Source organism: Myiozetetes cayanensis, unplaced genomic scaffold, assembly GCF_022539395.1.
Source record: "Myiozetetes cayanensis isolate MyiCay16 unplaced genomic scaffold, myiCay2020 scf26, whole genome shotgun sequence".
In the NCBI taxonomy this organism is placed as follows: domain Eukaryota; kingdom Metazoa; phylum Chordata; class Aves; order Passeriformes; family Tyrannidae; genus Myiozetetes; species Myiozetetes cayanensis.
Window position 1 is genome coordinate 3,893,451 of NW_026087477.1, and position 25,559 is coordinate 3,919,009.

The following is a 25,559-nucleotide window of genomic DNA, read 5'->3' on the forward strand; positions in this document are numbered from 1 at the left end:
CCAAATCCCCTTCCCCACCTCCATGGAACCCCCCAAAAACATCTCCCAGCTGACATGCTGTGAGAGAGGACACGAGCCAGCTGGCCTCCACAGGCCAATGGGGATGTCATCCACAGGGGATGACACTTAAATGGCCCTGGTGTGGGCAAAGGCTGACTCCCTGTGTCACCCCAACCCTGCAGCCTGTGCTGTGGGGGTCCTGCCCCCACGGCGTGGTCCCGGACACTGTGGCGGGGCCCAGGGGACACGGGGCTGGAGCGCAGTGCCGGTGCGTCACCGTGTTTACGAGGACCTCGAGGAGCCCTGGTGACGTCCACGCTGGGCCTGCCAGCCCAGGCCCTGCCAGGTGGCACAGTGCCACTGCCACCTCCGGACACCGCTCAGATTTTCAGGGCTGGCGAGGGGCCATCTGGCCCCTGGGCCCGGTGGCTCAGGGGGCACGGAGCAGGGTGTCCCCCCCAGGAGCCACCGTGTGAGCAGCAGATGGGGTGTGCACGGGGCTATTTATAGCAGCGGGACCCACAGGTAGTGACAGTGCGTCAGCGGTGATGCAGCCCCGGGGACGCTCGGCCACACACCCCCACAGACACATCCCGGGGGGCCCCCCGACCCCCCGGGCTCCATCTCCCAGGAGCGGGGTGCTGGGGGGGTCCCCGTGTGTGCCGGTGATGCTTGCAGGCTGCTCAGCCCTTGTGTGTGCTGAGGGCCACGTGCCTGCACCCCCCGGCAGGTCCCCGTGTGTGTACATGTATGTGCACATGGTCCCTGAGAGTGGATGTTGTCTCTGCATGGCCAAGGCTGCGTGTGTTGCTGTGTGTGCCCACACGTGCCCCAAGTGCACGGCTGCAGCTGAGCTCATGTTGCTGCGTGTGCCTGTACATGGCCACACGCGTGTGTTCTGCTGCATGCACACGCTGCGTGTGTGGCCGTGGCGTGTCTCTGCGTGTGCGCGTGGCCGCGGTGGCCGGGGGTGACTCAGCCCCCAGGCAGCCCAGGAATGCCCCCTCCCCATCCCCTCCCCGCCCCTGGCCTGTGCTGGGAACGGGCCGTCCTGGGGACGGTGACACCCAGGGCTGACCCAGACCTTGCTGGGAAGATGAGGCGGTGCCCCCCTCCTCGTTCCCCCCATCCTTCCCCTCCCCCGCCTCCATCCTGCCCCCCTCCCATCCTGCCTTCTGGGAACCGCTCACAGAGGCGGAGGTGGGGGGCCAAGAGGCTGGGCAGGGCTGGGGCCCTGCGGCTGGCAGGAAGGGGGCTCCCCCGGGGACCCCTCGGCTCCCCCCGGGGCCCGGCCGGGCTGGACCCGGCAGGCTCCGCTCCGCGCCCCGCGCTCCGCCCCGGGCTTTCCGCGCGCCCGGCCCGTTCATTCATAGATCGCGCGCGCTGCCGGCCCATTCATCCCGGGCGCGAGGAGCTCCGTTACCATGGCAACCGCCCCCCCCCTCCGCACACCCGGCGCGGCCGCGGAACCCCCGGGACTGAGGGGGGGCCGGGGGGTCCCTGCGCCACCCGAGCCCCCCGGTACGCACGGTGGGGGGGCCTGGGACCGCCCGAGGGTCCGTGTGCGTGACGGGGGCGGGGGCGGCGGGGGTGGGGGCGTTTTCCTGGCGGCAGGACCCGGGGGGAGGTTGTGCCCGGGGGGAGGTTGTGCCCTGGGGTCCCCCCGTTCGCACGGCTGCAGGGAGGGCGAGGGCTCCCTTGAGACTCCCGCCGGCTCAGCCCCCCGAGCCTCGGGCAGCGGCTGCCACGTCGGCGGGGGCGGCCCTCCCTCGCCCCCCGGGCTGGGGCAGCAGCCCGGCCCCGGCGGTTTCCATCGTGGGCCGGGCTTGGCGCAGCCTTAACCTTGACCTTCTCCCGCTCCCCCCTCCCCCCGTCTCTGTGGTCGTGGCACTGAGCTCCAGCGCTGCGGAATGCAAACCGCCCCCCAGAGTGGTGGGGACCCTCCCAGAAACGCCCCGGGGGGTGCAGGGAGTGCGGGGGCTGTGGGTGTCAGGGGTACGAACTGCAGGGTGGCAGAGGGGTGCACCAATCCTGCACATGAGTGTGGGTGCAGGTCACACGTGTGCACCCGAGGCTGCGTGTGCAGGGGATTGTGCAGACCCTGCGACCACCCTCCTGTGCATCCCAGGTCCAGTTGTGTGGGGAGGACACATGTGGTGCCATGGGCACCCATCACACAGGGCCTGTGTGGGTTGTGGCAGAAAGCTCCAGAGTGTGCCAGGGGCTGGGGGAATGGGGGGGAACTGGAGCTGGACGAATCTTCCAGACAGCCTCTTCTGTCTCCCCAGGGCATCTGGAGAGAGGAGCCACAGGTGGAGGAGAAGCTGCTGCTCCAGCCCCAGAGGTGAGCTCCAGCCCCAGAGGTGAGCTCCAGCCCCACAGGTGAGCTCCAGCCCCACAGGTGAGCTCCAGCCCCACAGGTGAGCTCCAGCCCCACAGGTGAGCTCCAGCCCCACAGGTGGGCTCTAGCCCAGGGGCTGAGGTGCCAGTGTGACAGGGCAGTGCTCCAGGTTGGTGTGGGGCTGAGCGTGGGTCCTCACATGGCTGCACTCGCGTGTGTGTTGCACAGACGGGTTCTCCTGCAGCTCGTGTGTGTGGAGGACACGGGCAGGAGAGCGTGTGCATGTGCACACACGTGTTAGTGCTCATGCCTTGGGCACATCTGTATCTGTGTGTGCTCTGAGCCCCCGCGGCCTCGCTGCCAGGGTGGGTGGGTGGGTGCTCAGGGCCGTGCTCACGCCGGGGGTTGCCCTCACATGCAGCCGTGTGCGAGTCGTGGGCTCTGCACGCCGGGCCGGGCTCCTGGCGCTGCCGGGATGACTCACGGGCTCGCAGAGGAAGCCGTGACTCAGTCCTGGATTCCTGCCCCTCCCCACCCCCCGGCCGCTCCGGCCATCGTGGCCACGTGGAGCCCGTGGGACCTGTGGCCGGCCTGGCGGGTCACAGCAAGTTCTGGGGGTCCCTGTGGGGCTGCTGGGAGCAGTGCTGGGGGCACGTGCCCCTTCCCTCGACCATGGGGTCCATGGGGTCCGTGGGGACCCCAGTGCCTTTGGGCGCTTGGGAGGAGGCAGCCGCGGGTGCTCGAGGTGGCAGTGACCTGCCCCGAGTCCCGCCCCAGCTGGCCGCGGGGTTCCGGCTCGGGCACGCTTCCCGGGGTGTCTCGGGCAGCTGCAGCTGTGCCACCCCCAGGCAGCGGTGCCAGGCACTGCCCCGAGCTCCCACGCGGGGGGCTCCTCTGTGCAGGGGCTGGGGCTGTTCCACCTGCCCTGGGTTTGCTGTGGGTTGGGGTGTGGCAGCGGCTCCACCTGCCCCTGGCGCTCAGCCACCTCTGGCACCAGGCTCTGCAGCTGCCCTGGCTGCCGGCCCAGTGCCGGGTGGGGGTCCGGGGTGCCACAGGCAGCACCAGGGACCTGGGCAGGGGACAGCTGGCTGCAGAGGGGGCGGTCAGTGGTGCCCTGTGGTGCTGAGGTGCTGAGCCAGGGGCAGCAGTGCTGTGCAGTGCTCAGGGTGCTGTGTCGGGGTCACTGGTGCGTGTGGTGCCCGAGGTGCTGTGCTGGAGGTGCCATGCAGTGCACAAGGTGCAGTGCCACAGCACGGGCAGCCTCCGTGAGTCAGAGCAAGGTGCAGTAGCTGCCCCCTCCCCACTCGCCAGTTCCCAGGCCCTGCTCACCAGATTCACTTTCGCAATGACTGGTGCAGCCACTCCAGCTCTGCTGAACTCGCCCTGGCCCACACTGCCCACGCTGCCTGTGGCCTCCTGCCCTGTGTCACCACCTGTGACCCTGCACGGTGCTGCTGCTGACCTCAGCAGAGCCCCCTGAGCCCTGGCCCTCACCAGCTCCTGCCCCAGGTGTGCCGAGCACGGCAGGGTTTGCCCTCCTGGGCAGACCCCGCGTGTCCCCGTGGGGCTGCAGCCCCTGCGCAGGGCCAGGGTCCGGCGGGTGGCACTGGGGTGTCACGGCCAGCAGTGAGTCAGCACAGGCAGGTGGGGACGGACACAGGGACGCCGTGATCGGGACGCTGTGATCGGTGAATGACTCATGTGTTAAACAAACAAACAGGCGAGTCTGTGTCGGCAGCTTCCTCCTCGCCCCAGCACCGGGGAGCCGTCGGTGCACCCCGGTCACCGAGCCCCCACAGCAGAGCTGCTGCCACACGCGGGGTCACAGGCACAGGGACACGTCCAGGCACAGGGAACCCCTGCCCCGCAGCCAGCAGGATGGTCTCGGGGGTCCTGGGGCAGGGGGTGACGGGCCCTGGTGATTCCTGGGATCCCCAAACACCTGCCTTTCGCCCTCGCTGCAGGGGCTGCAGTGGCCGGAGCCGGGCGGGCAGCTGGCTCCCACAGCCGGGGATTTCCCAGGTCCAGCCTCACCTGGGCTGGAGCCGCGTGGCCTCTCCCTGGGCCTGCAGGTGTAAAACCCAACCGTAGGCAACCACCCAGCCCATGGCACAGCTGGCCTGCCCGGGCACCCTGCGGCTCAGCCACATGCCTGCCAGGCTGGGAGTGAGGGGGGGTGGCAGCCAACTGCCCACCAGCCCTGCATCGTCCCGGTCCTGCAGCCCCTGACCTGCAGGTCCCACTGCTGAACCGAGGTCAGTCTGTTCTCAGTCTAAAGGTGTTTGTCCCGGGCCCTGCTGCACTGGGGGGCTGTGAGCAATGCTGTGCCCCGGCACAGGGTCCATCGCCCCGACCCCGGGTGGGGCTGTGCCGTCACCACCAGCGAGTCCAAGCGTGACCCGCGGCCTCGCGCGCACACGCACCCAGAACGTCAGGAATGTTTTGTGGGGAGCTGGAAAATGGTCGGTCGTTTACTGGATTTTTTTCCACCCTTTCTGCTGTGGGTTTGGCTGGGGGCCCGGGGCGGGCTTGGGGGGGGTGGGTGTGAGCAGGCGTGTGAAGAGCCGGGTGTGACGGGGCTGGTGAGGGCTGCGAAAGTGCTGAGCTGGTGTGAACCCGCCATCCCCATCTCCTCCTCTCCAGCCCTTCCTGGAAGCGGCTGCAGGGAACGTTCCTGGCGGGTGTGGTTACGTGGGCAGCTGTGCCCATCCCCAGGCGTCGGGCGCCTCGGGAGGGAGGGAGAGAGAGCCCATGAGGCCAGAGGCAGGGGCTGCAGCCTGGGGGGTCAATGCAGGTGCCCTGTGTGCTCCTGCCTCGCTGAGGGGGGACAGGGTGAGGGGCCCACACAGGCTGGGCATGTTGTTGCTCCTCAGGTCCGTGTGGCACTTCCCCTTCCCCATGGTGGGAGCGTGTCCTGCCTGGAGCCACACGCTGAGTCAGGGACAGGACAGGAATAGAGTCGAGTGCCTGAGTCACAGCCTGCGTGCAAAACCAGCAGCACTTCCCCAGGAAGGGGGAACCCCAGTGCCCTGACACCCCCTGGTATTGTGTCAGCCACTTCCCTGGGATCAGGGTCCCCCACTCCTGCATGGGCCATGGCTCCCTCTGGAGCTGGGACCTGCCAGCACTGCTGGCTCTGTCCCTTGCTGCTGTCACCAGCCACAAGGACAGGAGGTCAGGCAGGGATGCAGGCAGGGAGGGGCTGCCCCACCACAGGACCTTCCCTCTGTGCCCAGGCAGGGCATGGACCCTCCTCAGCCCCCAGTGCCAGCCAGGGCGCCGTGCTCGTGCTCCCCTCGCACACGCATGTGCACAGTGCACCCCCACACCCGCCCGTGCATTGCCCTGCGAGTGTGACAGACCCTCCTGCACCTGAGCCCCCCCAGCCATCCGGCTGTTCCCCCGCCAGCTCTCACAGACCCTCCCTCCCTCCTCCCCCAGAGCGTTCCTGCAGTGTCTCCATTGATAAATCTGGAGCGTTGCCATGGCGACGCTGCCGGGGGGGGATGCCGAGGGGCCCAGGCCCACGGCGCTGAGTGGGGGGCTGGCTGGATTCACGCGTGTGATTGCACACATGTGTGTGATTGCACAGGTGTGTGGCTGCACATGTGTGTGCAGGTCCTGTGCCGGGGGCTCGGGGGGCCCAGCAGTGTTTGGTGGCTGCACTGCGCCGGCTGTGGGACCCCCCTGGGGGGGCTGCAGGGGGTCTGGGGCAGGGGTTGGCTCTGGCATGTAAGGGGAGCACGGAGGGGGCTGGAACTGGGCCCTGCGCTGGGGAAGCCCCAGGACCACCCAGGGACCACTCACGGCCTCCAGCACAGCCAGGCAGCTGCAGACCCCAGCGGGGCTGGGGCTGGGGGGGCTGGAGGGGCTCAGGCAGGCAGTGCCTGTCCCCAGGCAACTCCCGCTGCTCCCTGCACCCTCTAGCACCCAGGGCTGCTGCGCTCGGGGGTCCACGTGGGGAGCCCACGTCTGCTTTGGCCACACGTGTTCGACCCCGTGGCCGTGGGCAGAGCCCGAGGCTGCTGGTGCCGCAACCCTGAGCACCCTGTGTGGGATCAGGGGTGCTGGGGGAGTGCTGGGATCTCAGCCAGGAGCCATGGGGCACAGACAGGCCCTGGGGGTAGGGGGTGACGCCGCCAGCGGGGCCGTGGCACACGCATGGGCCGCACAGGCACACGCGCGCGGTGCCGCGTGGGCAGGATCGGTGCGTGTGGCGTGGCTGCCCTCTGCTGCCACGGCCACGGCAGCGCCCAGCACCGCGGCACCCGTGGGACGCTGCGGGGGGGCCGCGGCAGGGACCCCCTTTGTGCAGAACAATGGCAGCCCCCTCCCGCCGGCCCTCGCCCGCACCCTGCTTTCTGCGCTTTCAGATTCTTGAGGAGGGGGCTCAGCCCAGGGCAGGCCGGTGTCGGTTCCTGGTGGTCCCCGCTGGTCTGGGGGGCGTGGGGCCGGTGTGGGTCCTGCAGCTCCGTCCCATCCTCCATGCCGCGTTGGGAAGCAGGTCGTGTCCAGCTCCCGGCACGGCGGCAGTGCTGGGGGAGCTCAGCTTTCTGGGGCAGCTCAGGGCTGCTGGGAGCAGCTGCTGCTGCTTCCTGCGCTTTCGGGGCTCGGAGGGAAGGTTTCCATCGGCACTGGGCTACGAGGCACTGCCATCTGGGGGACAGCGCACTGGGGAGCTCAGCTCCCCCCTCCCCTTCAGCTCACCCCAAGGGGGGCTGGGGGCACCTGTCTCCTCCCCATATATAGGGAGGGCTGTGGGGAAGTGGGGGTTCTGTGCAGGTTTGTCTGAGGAAGCTCACTGGGTGGTGGGATGCTGGGATGGGCTGGGATGAGCATTGTGGCTCCTTGCAGAGGTGTGAGGTCAGTGGGATGCTGGGGGTCTTGGCTGCTCCAGGAAGGGCATCCCCCTGCCCAATGGAGGGCTAGGGGTGAACTCCCAAAAAGCCCTTTGCTCCAGGAGTTGCTCCCTCGGCTCAGGGCAGCTGATCTGGGTGGTACCAGCCAGTGCAGTGCCAGGATCCGGCCTTTCCCTGCGGAACGCCCGGCTCCCAGGGCAGGCGTGGTGCTGCTGGAGGCACAGACGCTGCCTCTACCTGCCCCCATTCAGATCAGCGCGGGGGGAGCATGGGGGAACTTTCCTGACTCGTTTCCCCACCTTAAGGGGAAAAAAAAGAGGAGTCGCCTGACTTGGAGCTTCCCGAGAGGCAGCGCGGGGAGAGAGTGACCCAGGGAGCCAAGAATCTGCTCCGCTGTCGGGTCTCATTCCTGCTCTGCGGCGCAGGGCTGGGAGAGGTTGAGTTACGGGAGGCGCAGAAAGGGGACGGTGCAGGATGAGCTCATGCGAGGGCGCGGGAACCTTCTGGGCAGGAAAAAACGTTGATGCTGCAGTTCAGGGATTTCTGCAATCGCGGCTGTTCCCGCAGATCCCGGCTCGCTCTGCCCGGGCCGTCCACGTGCCCGTGGCAATCGACCCACCCGGGGGGGCTGCGGGGCTCGAGGGGATTCACGTGCCCTCGCAGGAACGTGGCGAGGAGCTGCGGAGCAAAGAGGGGGATAGGGGGGATGTGGGGTCCTGGGGGGACACTGGGGTTCTGGGGAGCTCCAGGACCCTCGTGCAGGGAGCGGCACCAAAGGCCACCCTGCGTGGGCTTGAGGGGGGTGTGGGACCATCGGCCCCACTGCAAATGGTGTCAGCAAACCCCAGGGTGAGGTTTTGCCACCTGGTCCCCATGGCCTAAGGCAGTGCCACCACCAGTGCGAGGGGGTGCGTGGAGGGGCCCAAGGGGTCTGGAAAAGCTCTGAATTCCCCCAGCACCGGGGCTGGCTCTCCTCGGTGTGTAATTCACCCCATGCTGCGTTCCTGGTTCCTGGCAGCTTTCCCCCTGCTGACTGGGGATAAATCCTTCCCACATCTCCAGCCCTCTGTCCCACAAGGTCTCTCGGTGCCGCGCGGTCAGAGGCTGCTTGTCCTGTCCTCGGGTAGCATCTCCTGCCCTTAAGAACTCGATGCTGCAAATACTCTTAGATGATGATTAATGAGCACTTATATAACTGAGCTGAGTCCTTAATGCAGCCGAGAGGGTGACAGGAGGGAAGGTGGGAGCCACAAACCGCACGTTGCTGCTGCTGCAGCTTTTCCCACACCGGAGCAGGCACTTCCCACATGGGGGGTGCTGCGGGGAGAGCCCACCCACGGGTGGGGCAGCCCCCACCTGGGTTTTCCAGGCAGGTTTGGATGCCGTGGCATGGCCAGGCTCTCTGGCGCGGCGGAGCTGGCAGGGGAAGGGGTTATGCTGGTAAAGCATCGCTGTGTGACGGTGTCTGGAATGCTGTGCTGACGCCGGTGAGCTGGGAGTGCTGGAAAAGGGTCCAAATCCCACGGCAACACCCGACTGTGGCCCACGTGGGGTGACAAGGCCACTGCTGGAGCCGCTGTGTGCTGGGAGCAGTTGTTTCTAAATTTGGCTGTGTTTGGGCAGGTAGGGATGGTCTGACACACAGGATTTGGTTTTCCATAATCTGGCTGGGAAGCACCAGCCCTGATAAATCTGCTGCTCAGCGCCAAGGCACTTACATGGTTGCCATGGTTACCACATGCTTATTTTCACCATCTTCCTCACCTCCGCCGGGGTGCACCGGCATTCCCAGCCCCGAATCCCCCCTCACCTCAGCTGGGGTGCACCGGCATTCCCAGCCCCGAATCCCCCCTCACCTCGGCTCATTTCCTGATACTCTGGTTTGGGTATCCCAACGCTGCTGTGCATCCCAGCTTTTTGCTGTGCATCCGATCCCCCTGCTCCCTGCAGATTCAGTTCCCCTGCTCTCCGTGGATCCAATCCCCCCATCACTGCAGATCCAATCCCTCTGCTCCCTGTGAATCCAATCCCCCCACTCCCTGTGGACCCGATGCCTCCTCTCTCTGTGGATCTGATCCCTGTGGATCCAGTCCCCCCTTCCCTGTGCCTTTGTCCTACAGCTCGGTAAATCCCGGTCACAGTAACGGGCCGAGGGCAGCGCAGCAGCCCCAGCTCCTCGCCATGGCAACAGCAGGATTGCGTCAGGGCTTTTCTTTCCAACTGCAAAGCTGGATGAGCAACTCCCTCAGGGACAGGAGTGAGGGAGAAGGGAATATTCTTTTTCCCAGGGGCTCTGGGACTGCCAGTTCCCAAACTGAGCCCTGGCTCAGTGTTTTGCTCCTTGCTCCTGGGTCCAGGGCTGCTATGGGACAGTGTGTGGTCACCCAGGGCTGAGATGCCGGGGACAGAGAAGGTTCCTGTGCCAGGGACATTGAGAATTCCATGCCGGGGACACTGAGGTTCCATGTGCCGGGGACAGTGAGTGCTCCTGTGCCAGAAAGGCTCCGTGTGCCTCCCCCACGCCGTGGCATCTCTGCCTGTGGCACAGGCTGAGCTTGAAGGGAGACGGGGAAGGAGCCGGAGGTTCCTGATGGATGGCTGCTTCAGTCCAGCCTCACATTCCCTCCTTCCCTGCAGTCCCAGCAAAAACAAAGGGAGAGGAGGTGGCTCTCCTGCTGTTCAGGATGTGCTGGGCCTTGCTGTGCCCCCTGTGCTGTGCCCCCTCTGCTGTGCCCCCATCTGGGGGGCTCCCCAAGGCCCAGGGGGAGGAACGCGGTGCCAGAGCCTGGAGCAGGAGTGGGCTCAGGGATGGTTGTGTTCCCTCCCAGCCCTGGGTAAGGCACAGCCCCAGACCAGAGACGCCCAGCGCTGTCCCAGGCGCTTGGGCACCCTCTGCCCCATCCTTCCCCCTGGCGCTGCCCTCCCCTCCCCGGAGGAGCTGCTCTGGGATTTGGGAACCTCATCAGAGTGGTGCCCGGGGCGGGGGCTGCCCTTGGCTCCCGAGCAGGTGCCAGGGCTGCCGAGCAGGTTTGGGCTCCTGCACAGCTCTGGGCAATTCTGTGTGCCCTGGAAATGGGCCAGGAGTGCAGGGACTGGGAAAGGTCCCTACAAACACCACAGCAAGTGCTGCTCAGTGGGACCCTCACAGAAAACACCCACGGGTGAGGCTCTGGAGCTTACACAGGGATTGGGGCAGGATTGGTGCAGAGTGACCTCTGTGTTCTGCCTCTGGGCTGTCGTGTGTTCAGGACCCCCTGGCAGGGCCCTGCAGCTGCTGGAGGTTTGATCTAAGGACCTGAATCCTGTGTTGTTTCATTGCTTAATTAACTGCCCTAATGACTTGTGCAACCTGCCAGGTGAGCTGCTTCCTGTCCTGATCCCAGCACCGCTTCCAGCTGGAGCTGGAGCCTGTGGGATGTGCAGAGACGTCCCTGAGCCCCCCGGGCAGGTGACACAGGGCTGCTGCAGCCCCTGTGTGCAGCCTGCTCATGCAATCCCCTGCACTGGGAGGGACCCACGAGGATCATCGAGGCCACGGCTGACGTGACACACACTGTGCCTGATGCCCTGGGTGAGCACCGAGCAGATCTGGAGCACGGAGAGCTCCTGGGAGCTGTGGAATTGGGGCGGGAGCGCAGGCAGCGCGTGGTTTCCTCGGCCCAGCTCTCGTGGATTCACTGGGTGACTCTGTCAGTGCCAAAGCAAAGGCATCAACACAGCCAGGTGAGACCAAAATCAGCCCTTTGGGACAAATCCAGGCAGGGCTGCGCTCGCCGTTCCCTGGCACAGGAGCTGCGCTGCTCCCACGAGCCTTTCATCCTGCTGGGACTCGAGTTCCTCTGGAGCAGAGAAGGCTCACGGTGTTATTCTCAAAACATCCGACCTGCCTGGCTTCGTGTGAGGAGTCAACCCCTGTGAATCCTGGTGTTTGTCCCTCGAGTTTGCAGCAGGGATGGTGTCAGGCTGACAGCTCCTCCCGCCACGTCCCAGGGTGGCTGGAAAAGGGTTCTGTGCGTCAAGGTCACTTTATCTGCCCTCATCACGGGCCAGAAACGCTCATGTTAATGGGTCTCTAATTTAATCAAAGTGCAGGGCTGGGATCTTTTTTCCCTCTTGAAGGGCAAAAATCAATTTGCAATGACAGTGGATGCACCTCCTTGCTCCTCCAGGCTCCTGGCAGACCACTCAGCCCCACACAAAATTAGGTGGAATTAAAAAAACCCACCAGACTTATTCAGTAATTCAGACCCAGAATTTAAAATTGAAATTCCTGTCTCAAACCAGCAATCAATTTTTTCATTTGCATAAAATACTGTACTACTTTCTCCTTCTATTCACAGTTTCATCCCGTTTTTTAACTCTTGCTCTTTGCATGTTTACAGAATCGTATATTCTGAGTTGGAAGGGACTCACAAGGAAGTCCACCTTCTATTATAGATGTTTTATTTTTACTAAATATCAATTAAGTATATATATAAAAATGTAAATTATCATTATTCAGTGTTGTTAATTTGCTCTCAGGTCTGGAAACTGAGTAAATTTTTTCACAGTAAGAAAACAGTAATAATAGTATTGTCTTGGTCTGTTGTCAATATTGGGCCTTTTTAGGTGCTTTTGATCACTTTGGTGGCAGCGTCCCATCCCCGCAGGCCTGTGTGCTCAGAAAAACCACTGGTGGGGTTTCATAATTACTGTATGTGATGTTTACAAACAGCCCTTTTCCTGCAAATGCTGAAGGTGTAACAACACATCAGGGAGGAAAAGGCCAATTTTTGTGCTCTGGGAGACAGGGAATGGGCGCTCCCTGCTTGGACAGAGCAATCACAGGCACATTTCCTTGCGTCTCCCTGCGTTTGTTTTTCTCTGTCTCAGCGCTCGGTTTGGAAATCAATCACCAAGGAGTCCTGATTTCCATCCTCCAGTGGTTTTCTTTATTCCGTGCAGCCTGCCTCTGACCGGGACCGGAGAAGAGCGGGAGGAGGGCGACCACGCTCCTGCTGTGGACTGCAGTGGGAATTACGAGGAATTTCTGGAGGCAGCGCCGACGTGGCCAGACCTGTCCCTGGACGGGGGACACCCACGGTGACCCCCGATGTGTCCGGTCCTGTCCCCTGCGCAGGGGACACCCACGGTGACACCACAGCCCCATCCTCGCTGTGTTTCCTTCCCCTGTTCCTTCCTGCGTGTCTCCTCCTCTCCCACATATTTATTCCCTCCCTCAAGTTCCTTTCTCTCCTACATTTTAAAACACTTTTCTGCATACACGAGATTGTAACTGTCGTGTGAAACACTGAACATTTTTATTTTAAGGGCTTTTTCAAAACCCCGTAGCCCCTCACTGAGACACGTGTTTATCTTTTTCAATATGGAAGTTTTTACTGCTGGAGGCGTTCTCACCTTAGGGAAACCTCAGGGTGAGTTTTTAAAACATTCCAGTGGGAAACGGGCTGAGCAAAGATCTTTTATTATTATGCTTCGAACAACACTTTTGTTGCTTTGGCTGCTTCTCACACTCATCGCGCTGAGCTCTCCCGACCGTGTGTGTGTGGGACAACACTGAGAAGGCTGGGGAGATGGTTCCCTGCGGGCCGCGGGGCAGGGAGGAGGGGCGGTGACAGGACGGGCCCTGGGCCGGAGGGAACAGGAGGGGACGGGGCGGGAGGAGCGGCCGGGCCCGGCCGGGGGCAGCGCTCGCCACCCAAGATGGCGGCGGCCCCTGAGGCGGCCCCTTTGTCTGCGGCCGCCGCCGCATTGCGAGAAGGGCGCGAAACTGGGGCAGCGCGGGCACGCCCCCCGCGAGCGGGGTGGGCGGGGCGCACAGCACAACGACCAATCAGCGGCCTCCACTTCCTTCCCTCTCACAGGGGCTCTCCCCCCCGCCCTGCGCGCGCAGCCAATCGGCGGCGCCCGCCGCGCCCCGCCCCCACGTGGGCGGAGAGGGCGGGGCCACGCCGCCGTTTTGTTTGCGCGCCCCTCCCCTCGTCCCCGCCGCGACTCATGAATATTAATAAGGTCCCGCCCAATCGGGTGGTGCGGCGGCGGCAGCGCTTTGGCGGCGTAATCGCCCCGCCTTGCAGCGGGATTAATCTGCATATTCATGAGGTGGGCGGGGCGGAGCGCGGGCGTTTATAAGGCGCCGCCCCGCCAGGCTCGCCGTACATTGCGCTGAGGCTTTGAAGTGCTGTGTGGAACCTCGCACCGCCCGGGCACCGGTGAGCGCCGCTGTGAGGGGCGGCCGCGGCCGCGCTGGGCCGGGGGGAGCTGTGCCGAGCGAAGCCGCGTCCCGGGGGCGGAGGGCCGGGTCACAGGATAGGCCGGGCCGCGGCGCCCGCCCCGGCGCTCGGTGTGAGCCGCGGGCGCGGGGAGCGCGGCGGAGCGGGTCCGGCTGGGCCGTGTGCGTGTGTGGGGGGATCAGGGGAAGGGGCCGCGGAGGGGGAGACGCTCGCGCGGAAACAAAATGGCGACGGGGCCTCGGCCGTGCAAAATGGCGGCGGGCGGGAGGAGGTGGCAATTTGTCGGGCCGGCCGGCAGGCGGCGCCGCGGTGCGCGCATGCGCGCTGGGCCCGGGCGGGCGGGGGCAGCGGGGCCTGCAGGAGCCCCCCCCTCACCCTCGGCGTCAGCCGCGGCCTCGGGGCCCGTGTGAGGGGCCTCGCACGGCAGCCAGCTCGCTTCGCTGTTGTTAGAGGTGGCGTCAGAACGGTTTAGTCTCTCGGATCTTGTTGGGAATGTGTTTTTTTGAGTCGCTGACTTGGTTCTGCTGGTTTGGCAGGTCAGGATGGCATCAGACGAGGGAAAGCTCTTTGTCGGCGGGCTCAGTTTCGACACCAACGAGCAGTCGTTGGAGCAAGTCTTCTCTAAATACGGACAGATTTCAGAAGGTGAGACTGCAGAGTCAAACTGTGCTGGTTTCCATTGGCTTTTTACATTCCCCAGGTGCTGATGGGTTTTTTTTTCACCTTTCCTTTCAACAGTCGTGGTGGTTAAAGACAGAGAGACTCAGAGATCCAGAGGTTTTGGGTTTGTTACTTTTGAAAACATCGATGATGCAAAAGACGCGATGATGGCCATGAACGGGAAGGTGAGCAGGCCCTGGGGCTGTTTATTTATTTCTAAAACCTAGGAAGAGAATCAGGGGAGATGTGCTGTTGTTCAGTCTGTGTAGAAAAACAAATAAATGTCAGTGTTTTAAATGCATGAAATTATACAAATGTAAATAATGTGGCTGCATGAAGTTACGAATGTGTGTTTAGCAATTTATACCTGATACAAAAATTGTATGATTTTACCTGTAAAACTGTGAAATAATAGAATTTCATAGGAATTCCTATATAATAGGAATTACATCAAGTTTAAATGCCAGTTTATTTGTGTGTTTGGCTTAGTCGTGACAGGAAATAGAGCGTTTATTCTGTCAGAATCAGTAAGTTCTGGTAGTGCTCAGCTGATGTGAAGCTGCGTAACTCCCTGCACGAGTGCTTCGCTGTCCGGATATTTGAACTGTGCATGGGCTAACTGTGGTTCTGTTTTAGTCCGTAGATGGGCGCCAGATCCGAGTGGACCAGGCTGGGAAATCCTCCGAGAACAGATCCCGTGGCTACAGAGGGGGGTCCTCGGGGGGCCGGGGCTTCTTCCGCGGGGGCCGAGGCCGGGGCCGCGGCTTCTCCAGAGGTGAGAGCGTGGGGGTGACCCTCGGGGCCTGGAGGGGGGGTGTCACTTGTCAGGCTGCCTAATAAAGCCTGGTTTCCCTGTTTCTCCAAGGAGGTGGAGACAGAGGCTATGGCGGCAGCAGATTCGATTCCAGAAGCGGAGGCTATAACGGCTCCAGAGACTACTATAATAGCAGGTAAGGGGGTCAGGGGGGAGCTCTGCCAGCCCCCGTGGGTGTCCCACGAAAGGCTGAGCGGGTGTGAAGCAGTTGCTGTTTGTCCCGCAGGAGTCAAGGTGGCTATGGGGACAGGAACTCAGGAGGCTCCTACAGAGACAGCTACGACAGTTACGGTAAGTGCCGCTCCGAGCGGGAGCGCTGAGTCCGTGTGCTGTAGGAGCTCTGAACCTGCTGAGCCTGAGCCTGGAGTGGGGCAGGCTCAGGCTGTGGACGTGGTGGTGCCGGGAGATTCTAATTTAATGCATGTGCAGGAGTTGCTCGGATCTCAGGCAAAGCAAGTGTTAAAAAAGGTTGTTCCTGGAGCCCAAACTCGGCTGCCCTTACGCTCTGACCCGCGGGTGGGGGATCTCACAGTAGCCAAGTAGCAGTAGCCTCGGAATAATGCAAGGGAGTAAAATGCTGGAACTTGTCTTTGCTTCAGTGCCTTTACAATTGTGCCTGCTTCTTGTCCTCAGCTACACACAACGAGTAAAAATCCTTCCTGACTCAAGATCGTCCTTCCAATGGCTGTATTTATAAAGATTTTTGGAGCTTCGCTGAAATGGTTATTGTGTAGTACATCTACTTGTATTTTCACTTTTGTAGTATTATCAGTTCTGATCTTGTCAAACACAGCCTGGCAGCTTCTGAGATGAGATGGTCTGATTAGACTGTCTTGGAGAAAGCTCTGCTTTCAAGTGGTTTTAATCTTTTTTGAAAGCACTTCAGATTTTATTTTATCCTCCATGATGAGCCAAGGTGTTCCTTTTTTCTTTTTTTCTTTTTTTTTTAAAGTTGGGGCCCCAATTCAGTTTCTTATGAGCTAGAAAGGACCTTGAACCGATGTTCACTGGAAGCTGAACAAGCTGTGGACTATTTTTTTTTTTTTCCAAGTGCATTACCTTCGTCTTTTGTAACATTCCTTTAGTGTAGCAAGGTAGGAATGCGGCCTGGGTTCCGTTGGAAGGCAAACCACCTTGATATATCTAAAGAGAAACGTGCTTGTATGTTCAACCCGCATAACGGTATTTTTACTGTTGTAACGATGTAAATGACCCAGAACTAGACTTGCAAACTTACCATAAAGAGGTTCTTGAAAATGTTTATTTATATTGTCCTTTTTTACTGGAAGAAATATGCATATTCCATTGCTGTTGTATTTGAAGTGGTAAAGGATTCCTGTATACAGTTTTCTTTGGCTTTACGAAGCCTATTAAAAGACCGTCTGAAATGAACTCTGCTCCTGACATTTACATTTCATTGCACAACACAACCCTTGGAGACGAAGAACAGTCTGGGAGCGAGAGAAGATTAGGGATAGTGGCAGAGCCAGCCAGACGATTGACCAGGTGCTGGAATTCAGTCCTAAAATCGGTCTTGACATGTGAATTGGCCAACAAATTCCACATAAAACAGTCAAACTTGTCTAGAGGCTGGAAGTACAAACCTGAGGGTGTGTTAGGAGCAAAGCGCAGTCGGAGTGTTAGGAAGGCTGATGGATGTTTGCTCCAAACCTGCTGTAGCCTACACTGGGAAGCTGTAGAGAAGAGCCAGTGCTGTAGTCCCTGGGCTGTTCCCTGCGTGCCGAGCGCGTGTGCGATGTAGGGGAATGCCGGGCTTAGGTAGCTGTGTCATTGCTTACAAGTTCTAAGAATTCTTTGCTAGCAAATGGAAACTGCAGTGTCCTTGGAGAAAAGAAGTGTTGTGCCTCCAACAGAAACCTCTGAGACGAGAGCTGCTCTCTTGGCTAGTTCATATGTGGAAATAGTCCTGTAATTCGAGGTAACTCCTTTTGCTCATGTCCGCATCCTTCCTCTTGTTGAGAGCTCATTTGAAAGTCTAATGTACCTGTGAAATATTCCTTTTGACAATTTTGGTCAGCTGCTGGAAAAAACGTTTAACCCATGCCGTATGCAACCTTTGGCTTGTGGCACACCTTGGGTTCCACAGATCAGAGTTGGGCATGCAGCCGTGTCTTGCTGTAGGTACGGAAGCAAGATGGGAACGAACTCCCTGACTCAATATGTGTTCATCTATTGAGACTCTTCCTAGACTTCATTAAGTTGCTCACTTTAATTGTAGCTTTCTTTGCCATCCTACTTGTTGCCATTAACTTTTTCCCATGGCCCACACTTCCTAAGCAGCCATGTCCAAGTGTTAACTCTCTGCTTAGGGATCCAATCCATGGGCTGGCTGAGCACGGGCAGCAGCCGGCCCGGAACAGTTTTCCCAGACTGTGCTTTGTGGTGTGATGGGTTCAGCGATGGCTTGTGAGACCCTCGTACGCTGTGAGCTGTGTGGGGGAGGTGGGGGACGTGCAGCCTCTGCCCGGCGTTCCTGTTAATGCCTCTGTGCTTTGGCAGGCTGAAGGGACCAGGGGCACGGCCCGGAGCCTGAGCGGATCCTGAGGGAGCAGAGCTGCGTTCCAGGGATGCCAGACTGAGTTTGCCAACCAGGTAACGTCCCTTCTGTCCACCCCTCGCCCTCTGAGCTTTTCCTGACCCAAAACCTTTGCTGTATCTCTGTTTCACAGCCCTGTGCTCTGAGTGGTCCCATTAGCCCTCTTTTGTGGGTCTCTGTATCTTTACCCACCTTCTAATTCTCTTCTATTTCATTTCAGCACCGAAAGGCATCAGAGAAGACCGAGAAGGACAGACCCTGAGTGCAGTGGGGAGATGAAGAGCCCAGAGCAGTGGTGGTGCTGATTTTTACATGGGTCAATTGAACAAGTCAATAATTAAGGCAGAATAAAATACTGCAATGTGGAAACCCCCAAATCTCTGTGGTACTTTTGTGGTAAACATGAGAATGTTTTTGGCAGGAAGTTTATCTGGTGCACAGCCCAGGTCAGAGCACAGAACACACTGATGCTGTGGTGGTTGGGGCTCCAAGCAGATCGATGCCTGATCTTCATGGAAAACGAGGTCTTATTTTTGGTAAAATTCCAAAAATGGGGCAGCTCAATAATTAGTAGGATTTATCTTGGGAGAGGCTGACACTGTTTTGGGCAGGGTATGGCAGGGTGAGGGCAGTGAGTTTCTGATGGCGTCAGCTGCTCCTGCCCAATTTTCTTGTGTTAACAGTTGCTTTGTCTTGCCTTTTTCTCCCTGTTTTTTAACGGGTAAACTCAGAATTTGGTGAGGTGGCAGGTGAGATGCTCACTCGTGAGCCCTGAGGATGCCTTGCATATCATTTGCCAGTAATAAGAGCCCCAGAAGGATATTAAATATAACAAAACCTCAAGAGTGTGTGGAGCCTTGACTGATAAAAATGCAGTCAGGTGAGGTTTAAACGAATTCAAGTTGAAAATACTAAGAAATAATGCTTTGTAAGACCTTCCTAAATAGGATGCTTTAATGCAGGTAGGAATAATGAATAGATACAAAAATAGAGCCTGGGTGAGGTGCTGTTATTTTTGGCAATGCTAATTACAGCGCTGCGTTAATGATGTGTTGCATGGATGGATGAGGGAATTGTTGGATCCAGGGGCTGGATGTAGAACCAAGTGGCATCCTCGGGAATCTGTTTGGGTGCCACGGGGCTGATGTGACATCTGGCGTGAGCTTGGGTGACCCACTTTTCACCAAAATGCCTTTTTTTAAAGTGCTGTGTGTCTGGGCAGCTTGAGGCCCTTCCCTGAGGGAAATCTGGGAGTAGAGTGATGCTGCAGGGCAGTGACAGAGCCCTGGTCAGGGTGGAGTGTCTGGGGAGGAACAAGAGGGTGGTTAGAAACGCTCAAAAGGCTCCTGTTTCCAGCAGTGTTCCCGCGGTGGGAATGGCCCTCATGGTGACACTGAGGAGGGAATGTGGTTCTGAGGGAGAAGGTCTTGCTGTGGTAGAGAAATGGTGACACTGAGGGAGAAATGACAACTCGGGGGAAATGATGTCCCTGGAGGGGCAGTGACGCCCCTGAGGGAGGAAGGACAACCCTGAGGGTCTTGCTGTGAGGGGGAAACGGCGGCCCCGAGGGAGAAATGGTGCCCTCAGGGGGGAATGGAGGCCCTGAGGGAGGAAGGACGACTCTGAGAGGAAAATGGCAGGTCTGAGGGAGAGGGTCTTGCTGCGAGGGGGAAATGGCGGCCCCGAGGGAACCGTGACGGCCCTGAGCGCGGAGGGACGACCCTGGGGGGAAAATGGCGGCTCTGAGGGACGGGGTCTTGCAGCGAGGGGGAAATGGCGGCCCCGCGGAGGTGGCGGCGGCCGGGAGGGGACCGCGACGATGCCGAGGGCGAAATGTCGGCCCCGCCGAGGCTCCGAGAGCGGGCAGCCCGGAACGGCGGAGCCCCGGAACCCGCGAGCGGCTCCGCGGGGCCGGGCGGTGCCTGCGCCGAGCGCACCGTCCCGGCGCCTTCCTGCGGCCGCCGCTGCCGCCCCGCTCCCGGCCCGGCCCGGCCCGGCCATGCGGCCGCTGCTCCTCCTCCTCCTCCTCCTGCCCCTCGGCCGCGCCGCCGCCCCCGGCACGGCCAACAGCACGGAGGCGCCTCGGGCGGCCTCTGGGAACGGGACGCGGCCGTCGCCGGAGACGCGGCGCCCGCCCGGGCCGGGGCTGCTGGCGGGGTCGGGGCTGCCGGTGCTGAGGCGGGCGGTGTATGTGCTGAGCGCGCTGTCGGCGCTGGCCGCGCTCTACTTCGTGCTGCGGGCGGTCCGGTGAGTGCCCCGGCGGGGCTGTGTCCGTGTCCCTGCGGGTCCCGCTGTCCCCTGTCCCGGGGTTCTGCCCTGCTCGCCCCGGTCCCGGTTTCCCCTGGCCTGGGATGTGTTCCTGCCTGTCCTGGCCCCGGTTGTCCCGTGCCTGCCCCCCGTGGCCGTGCCCCTGCCAGTCCCAGTCCTGATCTGGGTCCTCCTGGAGCCGATCACGATGTCCCCTGTCCCCTTGCCTGCCTCAGACCTCTCCTAATCCCAGGGTTTGTGCCCATTTTCCCTGGATCCCCCTTCCCTCCCTTCCTCCCTCTGCTAGCCAGGGCTCTGCTCCCCTGAGCATCCCTTTGGCAGTGCTGCTGTAAATCCACGCCACTGTTAATTACCCGGGGTAATTAGCAATGACAAACCACCTCCCTGGGGTCCCGTTTGCTCTGCCCTTTGGCTCGGATCGGCCCCGTGTCCCTGCGGTGGGACAGCGGCTCCCCGTGCCCTCCCTGCCCCTCAGCCGCGGGCCCGAGGGCCCCAGGAACGAGCCCCAAACCCGTTTCAGGTTGAAGAAGCCCCAGAAGAAGTACGGGCTGCTCTCCAGCCACGACGAGAACATCGAGCTGGGCTCCCTCGACAGCGACGAGGACACCGTGTTCGAGACGCGGAACCTGCGGCGGTGAGGGAGGCTTTGGTGTGCTCTGTGTGCTTTGTGTGCTTCTCTCCTCCTCACGAGGGGCTGAGGCTCCTTTCCTGGAGTCGTGGGAGCTTTGGCACGGCTCCTGCAAACAGATCTGCATAAATTAAACGCCTGCGTGTGGTCTCTGTGTTGGCACACGGATTTATCTCGCTTTTCCTTGTTTTCTCACCCAGAAAGGTCTCACTGACAGGGACGTCCCCGGCTGATTTGGACACTGCTGGGGGGTTGCAAGGGCTGTTGGAGGGAGAGGCAGCCCTTGTGCCCAGTCTAAGCCTCCCTGTGTTAGACAGGAAAACAAAAATTCCTGGTTTTTTCCAGCTTAGGAGCTGCTTCCAAGTCATATATCCCAGTTCAAACTCCCAGTCCCATCAGGGCATCCATTCCTGCTTGTGTAGAACTGTGCTTCCCACAAGTTCAGTTTCTGGGGAGGGTCTTTTAAGCTGAGGAGGAATGTCAGCTCGAGGAGTGTCAGCTCAAGGAATGTCACCTCAGCAGCTGCCCAGCCCTCAGCTCCCCCCTGACACACTGTCCATGCTCCCCCTGATTTTTGGCTGTCTCCTCTTTTCCCTATTTTTGCAGATGACTCGGGACCAGCGGCGCCACCTGCCCAGACTGACAGAGGGTCCAAGCCCAGTGGAATCTCCAGTGCTCAAGTTTCATATCTGCTTACAGTGACTCTTAATTAACAGTTCCAACCTTCCATAGCTGGGGCAGGGGAAAGGGGACCAAACCTGTTTACTTCACGTGCATTTTTGGGGACGTTTCTGGGGAAAGGCGGAGCTGAGGTGCGTTGGGAGCTGCTCAGTGCATGGGGAGATGCTGAGGTGATGCTCCTGGAGGATGCTCAGCAGGTGAAATCCGAGCTCTGGGCTGTGCCCGGGGTGTTGGTGTTTCAGGGTACTCATATCTCCCTGTCTCAGCCCTGGGGGTCAGCTGGAAGCATCAGATGAGGGGATTCCTTTTCCAGGCTGATCCTCTTTCCTTCATGCAATATCAGGTTACTTCTTTGGGAAGTGAATCTGTAATGAGCTCCAGCCCAGGAGGAGCTGGGAGAGCTCTGGGTGTCTGTAAGGAAACGGGGTGGGGGGGTGATAGTTCAGACAGAACAGCTTTGGGAATGAGTTAAACGGGTTCAGTTTTGCAGGATTAGCAGTTACACAGATAATCCGGGTCATTCTTGGGTTTACAGACACGTTTACAGATGAGAGGGGCCACAACCCAGAGGGATATTTCTCCAGAGGAGCCACATCCGTGTGGTCTGTGGGGCTGGGAGTGCCTGGACTGCTCTGCCCAGCCCCAGTCGTGTGCTCACCAGGGTGACACCAGGGACACGTGGGTGACATCTGCCAGGGTCTGGACACTGAGACACCTGGGGTGAGGTGGTGCACCTGAACTGCAGGTGTGAGGAGTGTCCTGGAGCAGCTGATGACTGGAAAAAGGGGACCCTGACCCCTGTTGACTGTGATTCAGGACAGCCCTGAACTGTGAGTTGTCTCCTCTCAAGGGTACTGGAGTTTCACTCCATTGCTGGTACTCAGCTGGGACCTTTCCTGCAGCCCGTTGTGTGGATAATTTGGGATCTGATTGTGTAGGACCGAAGGTGAATGTGTCAGGAGGTCGTTGTCGGGTGGATCTGCTGCTAAAACAGTGGAAACTGCTTGCCAGGTGCTCCTGTCCTTGGAAACTGTCAGTGCATCCTTAAATCCCATTTCCACCCAGGCTGGCAGTGCCTTTGTTTGGAGCAGCCAGGGGAGTTGCCCTGCGGGCAGGGAGGTCCCTGAGTCACCTTTAAGGTGAACACTGAGAATGTCTTTGGAATGTCTTTGGCTCCTTTCCTTTGGTTTGCACATCCCATGTGGATTGGGGGGCACAGCTGACACTGCAGGAGGGGACAGGGAAGCGTTGGGGTCTGGCTGGTGCTCTGGGCTCCCCTGAGGCGGAGGATGGAGTGCTGGGATCCTGCTGGGATCCTCTGTGAGGGGCTGTGTTTCCCCAGGCAGGGCAGGGGAGGTTTCCTGGAGAAATCCCACCCCCACGGCAGCTCTGTCTCGCACGCGCCCAAAAGATTTTAAAATACACAGATCCGTGTTTTTAATCACGCTGCCGTGTGCTCCCAGCGCTTGGATGGGCCCTGCTTTCCTGTCACACCCGATCCAGGTGCTCCCTGCTCATGGAGCTGCTGCAGATGGAAACAGGCAGAGGTTCCGTGTGGGAATGGGATGGCTCAGTCCGGCTGCCGCCTCCCTGTGATCCATGGTCAGGGATCCATTGATCCTGCAGGGCTGCACGTGCTGGTGACTTCCCTGGCTCTTCAGTTCCTCTGGAAAGTTGTTCCTTGTGCTGTTGAACCCAAATGAGCCCCACTGTCCCAGTCCACTGCAACCCACGCATTCCTTGGCCTTCCTTTACCTGAAGTGATTAAACCTGAGCATTCCTTGGACTCCTCTCTTGCTGGACAGGTGGGGTCTGCAGTTCTCAAGTTTCCTCACCTCGCAGGAGCGGAGGATTTGTTTATTGTTAAATGGTTTGGGTCAGAGGGAACCTCAGGCTGGACCTCCGAACAGTCACTGTTGTTTAAGCCAAAGCTGAATTTCTGAAGTTTACACGATCCCTCTGCTCTGGGAGGCTCTGTGGGTGCTCTGCTGTGGGTGTCGACCTGCCCAGCCCACCTGGGCCCTCTAGGGGTTGATGGGATCAATGGGGAGCAGAGTGAGCTCGGCTCTGTCGCTCACCACGTGCTCCTGTTGTGTTCCCGTGCCTGGAATGGGATCTGCGGCACCGGGAGGTGCTGGGAGAGGGGCCTGTGGCAGGATGGGTGCTGTGGAGTCAATAAACAGCCCTTGAGCATGGTGTTGTCTGAGCTCCACGAGGAGCAGCTCCTGTTTCACCCTCCTGAGGAGTCACTGATTTATCTTTAAACACCACCTGTCATTGCAGCATTCCCTCCCTTGTACCTGGAACAAGTGGAATAAAGCATTCCAGCCCACCCCTCCCTCCGTGCCTGTGGGGTGGGGCTGCTGTGGTGGGCTCATGGATTTATGGAGTTGTTGGGTTTTCGCCCTGCCCTGCTCCCTCTCACAGGACAGTGACACTGTCCCCTCTATGCTCTCAGGGCTGCTGCTCACCTTGTCCCCCCCTGTCCCTCAGAGCGTTGTCCAAACGCTCCTGGAGCTCTGGCAGCCTTGGGGCCGTGCCCACTGCCCTGGGGAGCCTGGGCAGTGCCCACCACCCTCTGGGGTTAGAACCTTTCCCTGATACCCAACCTGAGCCTGCCCTGGCACAGCTCCAGCCCTTCCCTGGGTGCTGTCCCTGCTCACCAGAGCAGAGATTGGAGCTGCCTGTCCTGAGGAAGCTGCAGACCCCCATGAATGTCCCCCCAGACTTGTCCAGGCTGAAATGGGAATGTCCTGGCTCCTCCCTGCAAGGAATTAGACCCAGAAGAAAACCGAGGGCGTTCCCTGCCTCTCACATCTGCTTCTCATCCATCTCCTTCTGGTTGTGTGGATCAGTGGCACTGAGAAATGAGAATCCACATTCCCCCTGTCCCACCCTGCCCTGGGCTGTGTCCCCAGGTCCTGCCTGCTCTGGTGCAGGAGCACCGAGGGGGAAGAGGGTTTCATTTACTCCCTGACTTACCCTCCTTGTTGGTGGGTGTTCTGTGGGGCTGGAGGGCAGCACGGGGGGCTGGGGCACAGGGCATCCCTGTAGATGGCACTCACAGACCAGACATGCGGCTGCCAGGGCACTGCCAGCACCTGGGGAAGCTGGAAACAAGTCCTGGAAGGCAAATCTTCCCCCGAGCAGTTGCTTGGGATGAGCTGGAAGTGCCCCCTGGGAAGTGCCCTTCGGGGCCTGTGTCTCTTGGCCTCGGGGTGGGGGAGCAGCAGGTTTTGGGGTGGCTCCTGGGGAGCTGTGGGCCTGGGGAGGGGCTCTCCCAGTGGCACGGGAGGCTCTTGCCCTGAGTCTCACCTGGCCCTGTCGGTACTTGTTTGGGAAGGATTTTTATGACTCTGGGACTGACAAGGTTTTGAGGTGCCCTGATGGGAAGGAGTGGAGCCACCAGCTCCAGCACAGACATGAACACCCAGCCCTGCCCAGCAGCACCCCCAGGGCACCCCGGCTGGGCCAAATTAGCTGCAGTGCTAATGAACTAACAGGGCAGGACAGTGTCAGGTTAGACTGGGTATTAGGGGAAATTCCTTCCCCAAAAGGAAGGGATCCACACTGGAACAGGCTGCCCAGGAGCAGTGCTGGAGTCACTGCCCCTGGAAGTGTTCAAAAAACATGGGGACATGGTTTAGTGGCGGCCTTGGCAGTGGTGGGGGAATGGTTTTCATGATCCTGGAGGTCTTTTCCAACCGAAATAATTCCACGGTTCTGTGCTTCCAAGCTCTGTATGGGAGCTGTGACAGTACTCGTTCCTTTCCAGGCTCAGGGGGCTGATACCCCAATTAGCACTAATTGCTGTGGCCTGTGGTGCTGGACCAGCTGCAGCTGTGCTGTCCTCCCCCCTCTTCCCGTCCCTGTTCCTGCTCCCCCCGTGCCATCCCCCCTTCCCGAGCCCTCGCTGGGGAGCGGCTCCGGCTGGCGCTGCCTGGGATTCCAGTCACAAACACAAGCTGGCGGCATGGATCTGCTCTGAATTCATTTGAAACTCGAGGTAAAGTGCTCTCGATGCTTTGGATGCAAATTTCCCTCCCTGGAACGGGAGCTGCGGGCCGGTGGAGTGCTGGGGAGCTCTTGTGATGCCAGCAGCCTGTTTGCTGCTCCCGCCGTGGGTGTGAAATCCCCGCTGCGGCACAGCCAGGGGGGCTGGCACAGACAGCTCCTCTCCTGCTCCCCGGCCCCTGCTTTTCATCAGGGCTCGTGTATCAAGTTGTTTTCTGGGTGGGTTTGTTTTTTGTGTGTTATTGTGTGTGACAACAGCCTGTGTGTGATTCTTCTGGTCACTCTACGGGAGAAGAGACGGTCCAAGCCCTTGCAGTTACCCAAGGAGGGAAAAGAAAGAAATATAGAATATTTACAGATAATATGTGCAAAAAGGTAGAATGGGTAAAGGATCCATTCATGGATTTCAGGGTTCTTTGCCGTGGGGGTGGATCCCTCCAGTACCAAACCTTGGTTTTCACAGGTGGCATTAACCCAGGCCAGGCTGGACGGGGCTCGTAGCAC

General features: G+C 60.1%; 4 protein-coding genes across 10 annotated transcripts in view; all 4 read left to right on the forward strand.

The window, feature by feature from the left end:
• The first annotated feature begins 1,394 nt into the window (after nt 1-1,394).
• LOC126643131 (collagen alpha-1(I) chain-like) lies at nt 1,395-12,765 on the forward strand. 4 transcript variants are annotated; one of them, XM_050321298.1, is made up of 3 exons: nt 1,395-1,521; nt 2,289-2,382; nt 12,145-12,765. In XM_050321298.1, exons 1-3 carry the CDS (start codon nt 1,425-1,427, stop codon nt 12,284-12,286), a joined length of 333 nt encoding a protein of 110 aa, XP_050177255.1. In that variant the 5' UTR covers nt 1,395-1,424; the 3' UTR covers nt 12,287-12,765. The 4 variants fall into 4 exon arrangements, 2 of the variants coding, with proteins under 2 accessions (XP_050177255.1, XP_050177254.1); XM_050321297.1 differs by having other exon boundaries at nt 2,289-2,344; XR_007629684.1 differs by having other exon boundaries at nt 1,485-1,521; nt 10,557-12,765.
• Nucleotides 12,766-13,246: 481 nt separating this feature from the next.
• Nucleotides 13,247-17,841, forward strand: CIRBP (cold inducible RNA binding protein). 3 transcript variants are annotated; one of them, XM_050321295.1, is made up of 7 exons: nt 13,247-13,412; nt 13,970-14,078; nt 14,172-14,278; nt 14,730-14,868; nt 14,959-15,043; nt 15,134-15,198; nt 15,541-16,299. In XM_050321295.1, the coding sequence occupies exons 2-7, from the start codon at nt 13,976-13,978 to the stop codon at nt 15,555-15,557; spliced, it is 516 nt and encodes a 171-aa protein (XP_050177252.1). In that variant the 5' UTR covers nt 13,247-13,412; nt 13,970-13,975; the 3' UTR covers nt 15,558-16,299. The 3 variants fall into 3 exon arrangements, with proteins under 3 accessions (XP_050177252.1, XP_050177251.1, XP_050177250.1); XM_050321293.1 differs by lacking the exons at nt 13,247-13,412; nt 15,541-16,299 and adding exons at nt 17,428-17,520; nt 17,685-17,841; XM_050321294.1 differs by having other exon boundaries at nt 15,134-16,299.
• Nucleotides 17,842-19,237: 1,396 nt separating this feature from the next.
• NDUFS7 (NADH:ubiquinone oxidoreductase core subunit S7) overlaps nt 19,238-25,559 on the forward strand; it is a 95,847-nt gene continuing 89,525 nt past the window's right edge. Inside the window, exon 1 of the mRNA XM_050321301.1 lies at nt 19,238-19,242. Within this exon, the coding sequence (XP_050177258.1) occupies nt 19,238-19,242 (5 nt within the window). The remainder of the gene's footprint in view (nt 19,243-25,559) is intronic.
• Nucleotides 19,434-23,422, forward strand: FAM174C (family with sequence similarity 174 member C). 2 transcript variants are annotated; one of them, XM_050321300.1, is made up of 3 exons: nt 19,434-19,711; nt 20,253-20,381; nt 20,967-23,422. In XM_050321300.1, exons 1-2 carry the CDS (start codon nt 19,464-19,466, stop codon nt 20,368-20,370), a joined length of 366 nt encoding a protein of 121 aa, XP_050177257.1. In that variant the 5' UTR covers nt 19,434-19,463; the 3' UTR covers nt 20,371-20,381; nt 20,967-23,422. The 2 variants fall into 2 exon arrangements, with proteins under 2 accessions (XP_050177257.1, XP_050177256.1); XM_050321299.1 differs by having other exon boundaries at nt 20,253-20,366.

Excerpts from the sequence above, each read along its gene's own strand:
- LOC126643131 (XM_050321297.1), top strand. The coding sequence starts at position 1,425 with ATGGCAACCGCCCCCCCCCTCCGCACACCCGGCGCGGCCGCGGAACCC. Across the intron at positions 1,522-2,288 it reads TGCGCCACCCGAGCCCCCCG|GGCATCTGGAGAGAGGAGCC; the intron begins GTACGCACGGTG and ends CTGTCTCCCCAG. Across the intron at positions 2,345-12,144 it reads CTGCTGCTCCAGCCCCAGAG|CCTGCCTCTGACCGGGACCG; the intron begins GTGAGCTCCAGC and ends TATTCCGTGCAG.
- CIRBP (XM_050321294.1), top strand. The coding sequence starts at position 13,976 with ATGGCATCAGACGAGGGAAAGCTCTTTGTCGGCGGGCTCAGTTTCGAC. Across the intron at positions 14,869-14,958 it reads GGGCCGCGGCTTCTCCAGAG|GAGGTGGAGACAGAGGCTAT; the intron begins GTGAGAGCGTGG and ends TGTTTCTCCAAG. Across the intron at positions 15,044-15,133 it reads AGAGACTACTATAATAGCAG|GAGTCAAGGTGGCTATGGGG; the intron begins GTAAGGGGGTCA and ends TTTGTCCCGCAG.
- FAM174C (XM_050321300.1), top strand. The coding sequence starts at position 19,464 with ATGCGGCCGCTGCTCCTCCTCCTCCTCCTCCTGCCCCTCGGCCGCGCC. Across the intron at positions 19,712-20,252 it reads TTCGTGCTGCGGGCGGTCCG|GTTGAAGAAGCCCCAGAAGA; the intron begins GTGAGTGCCCCG and ends AACCCGTTTCAG.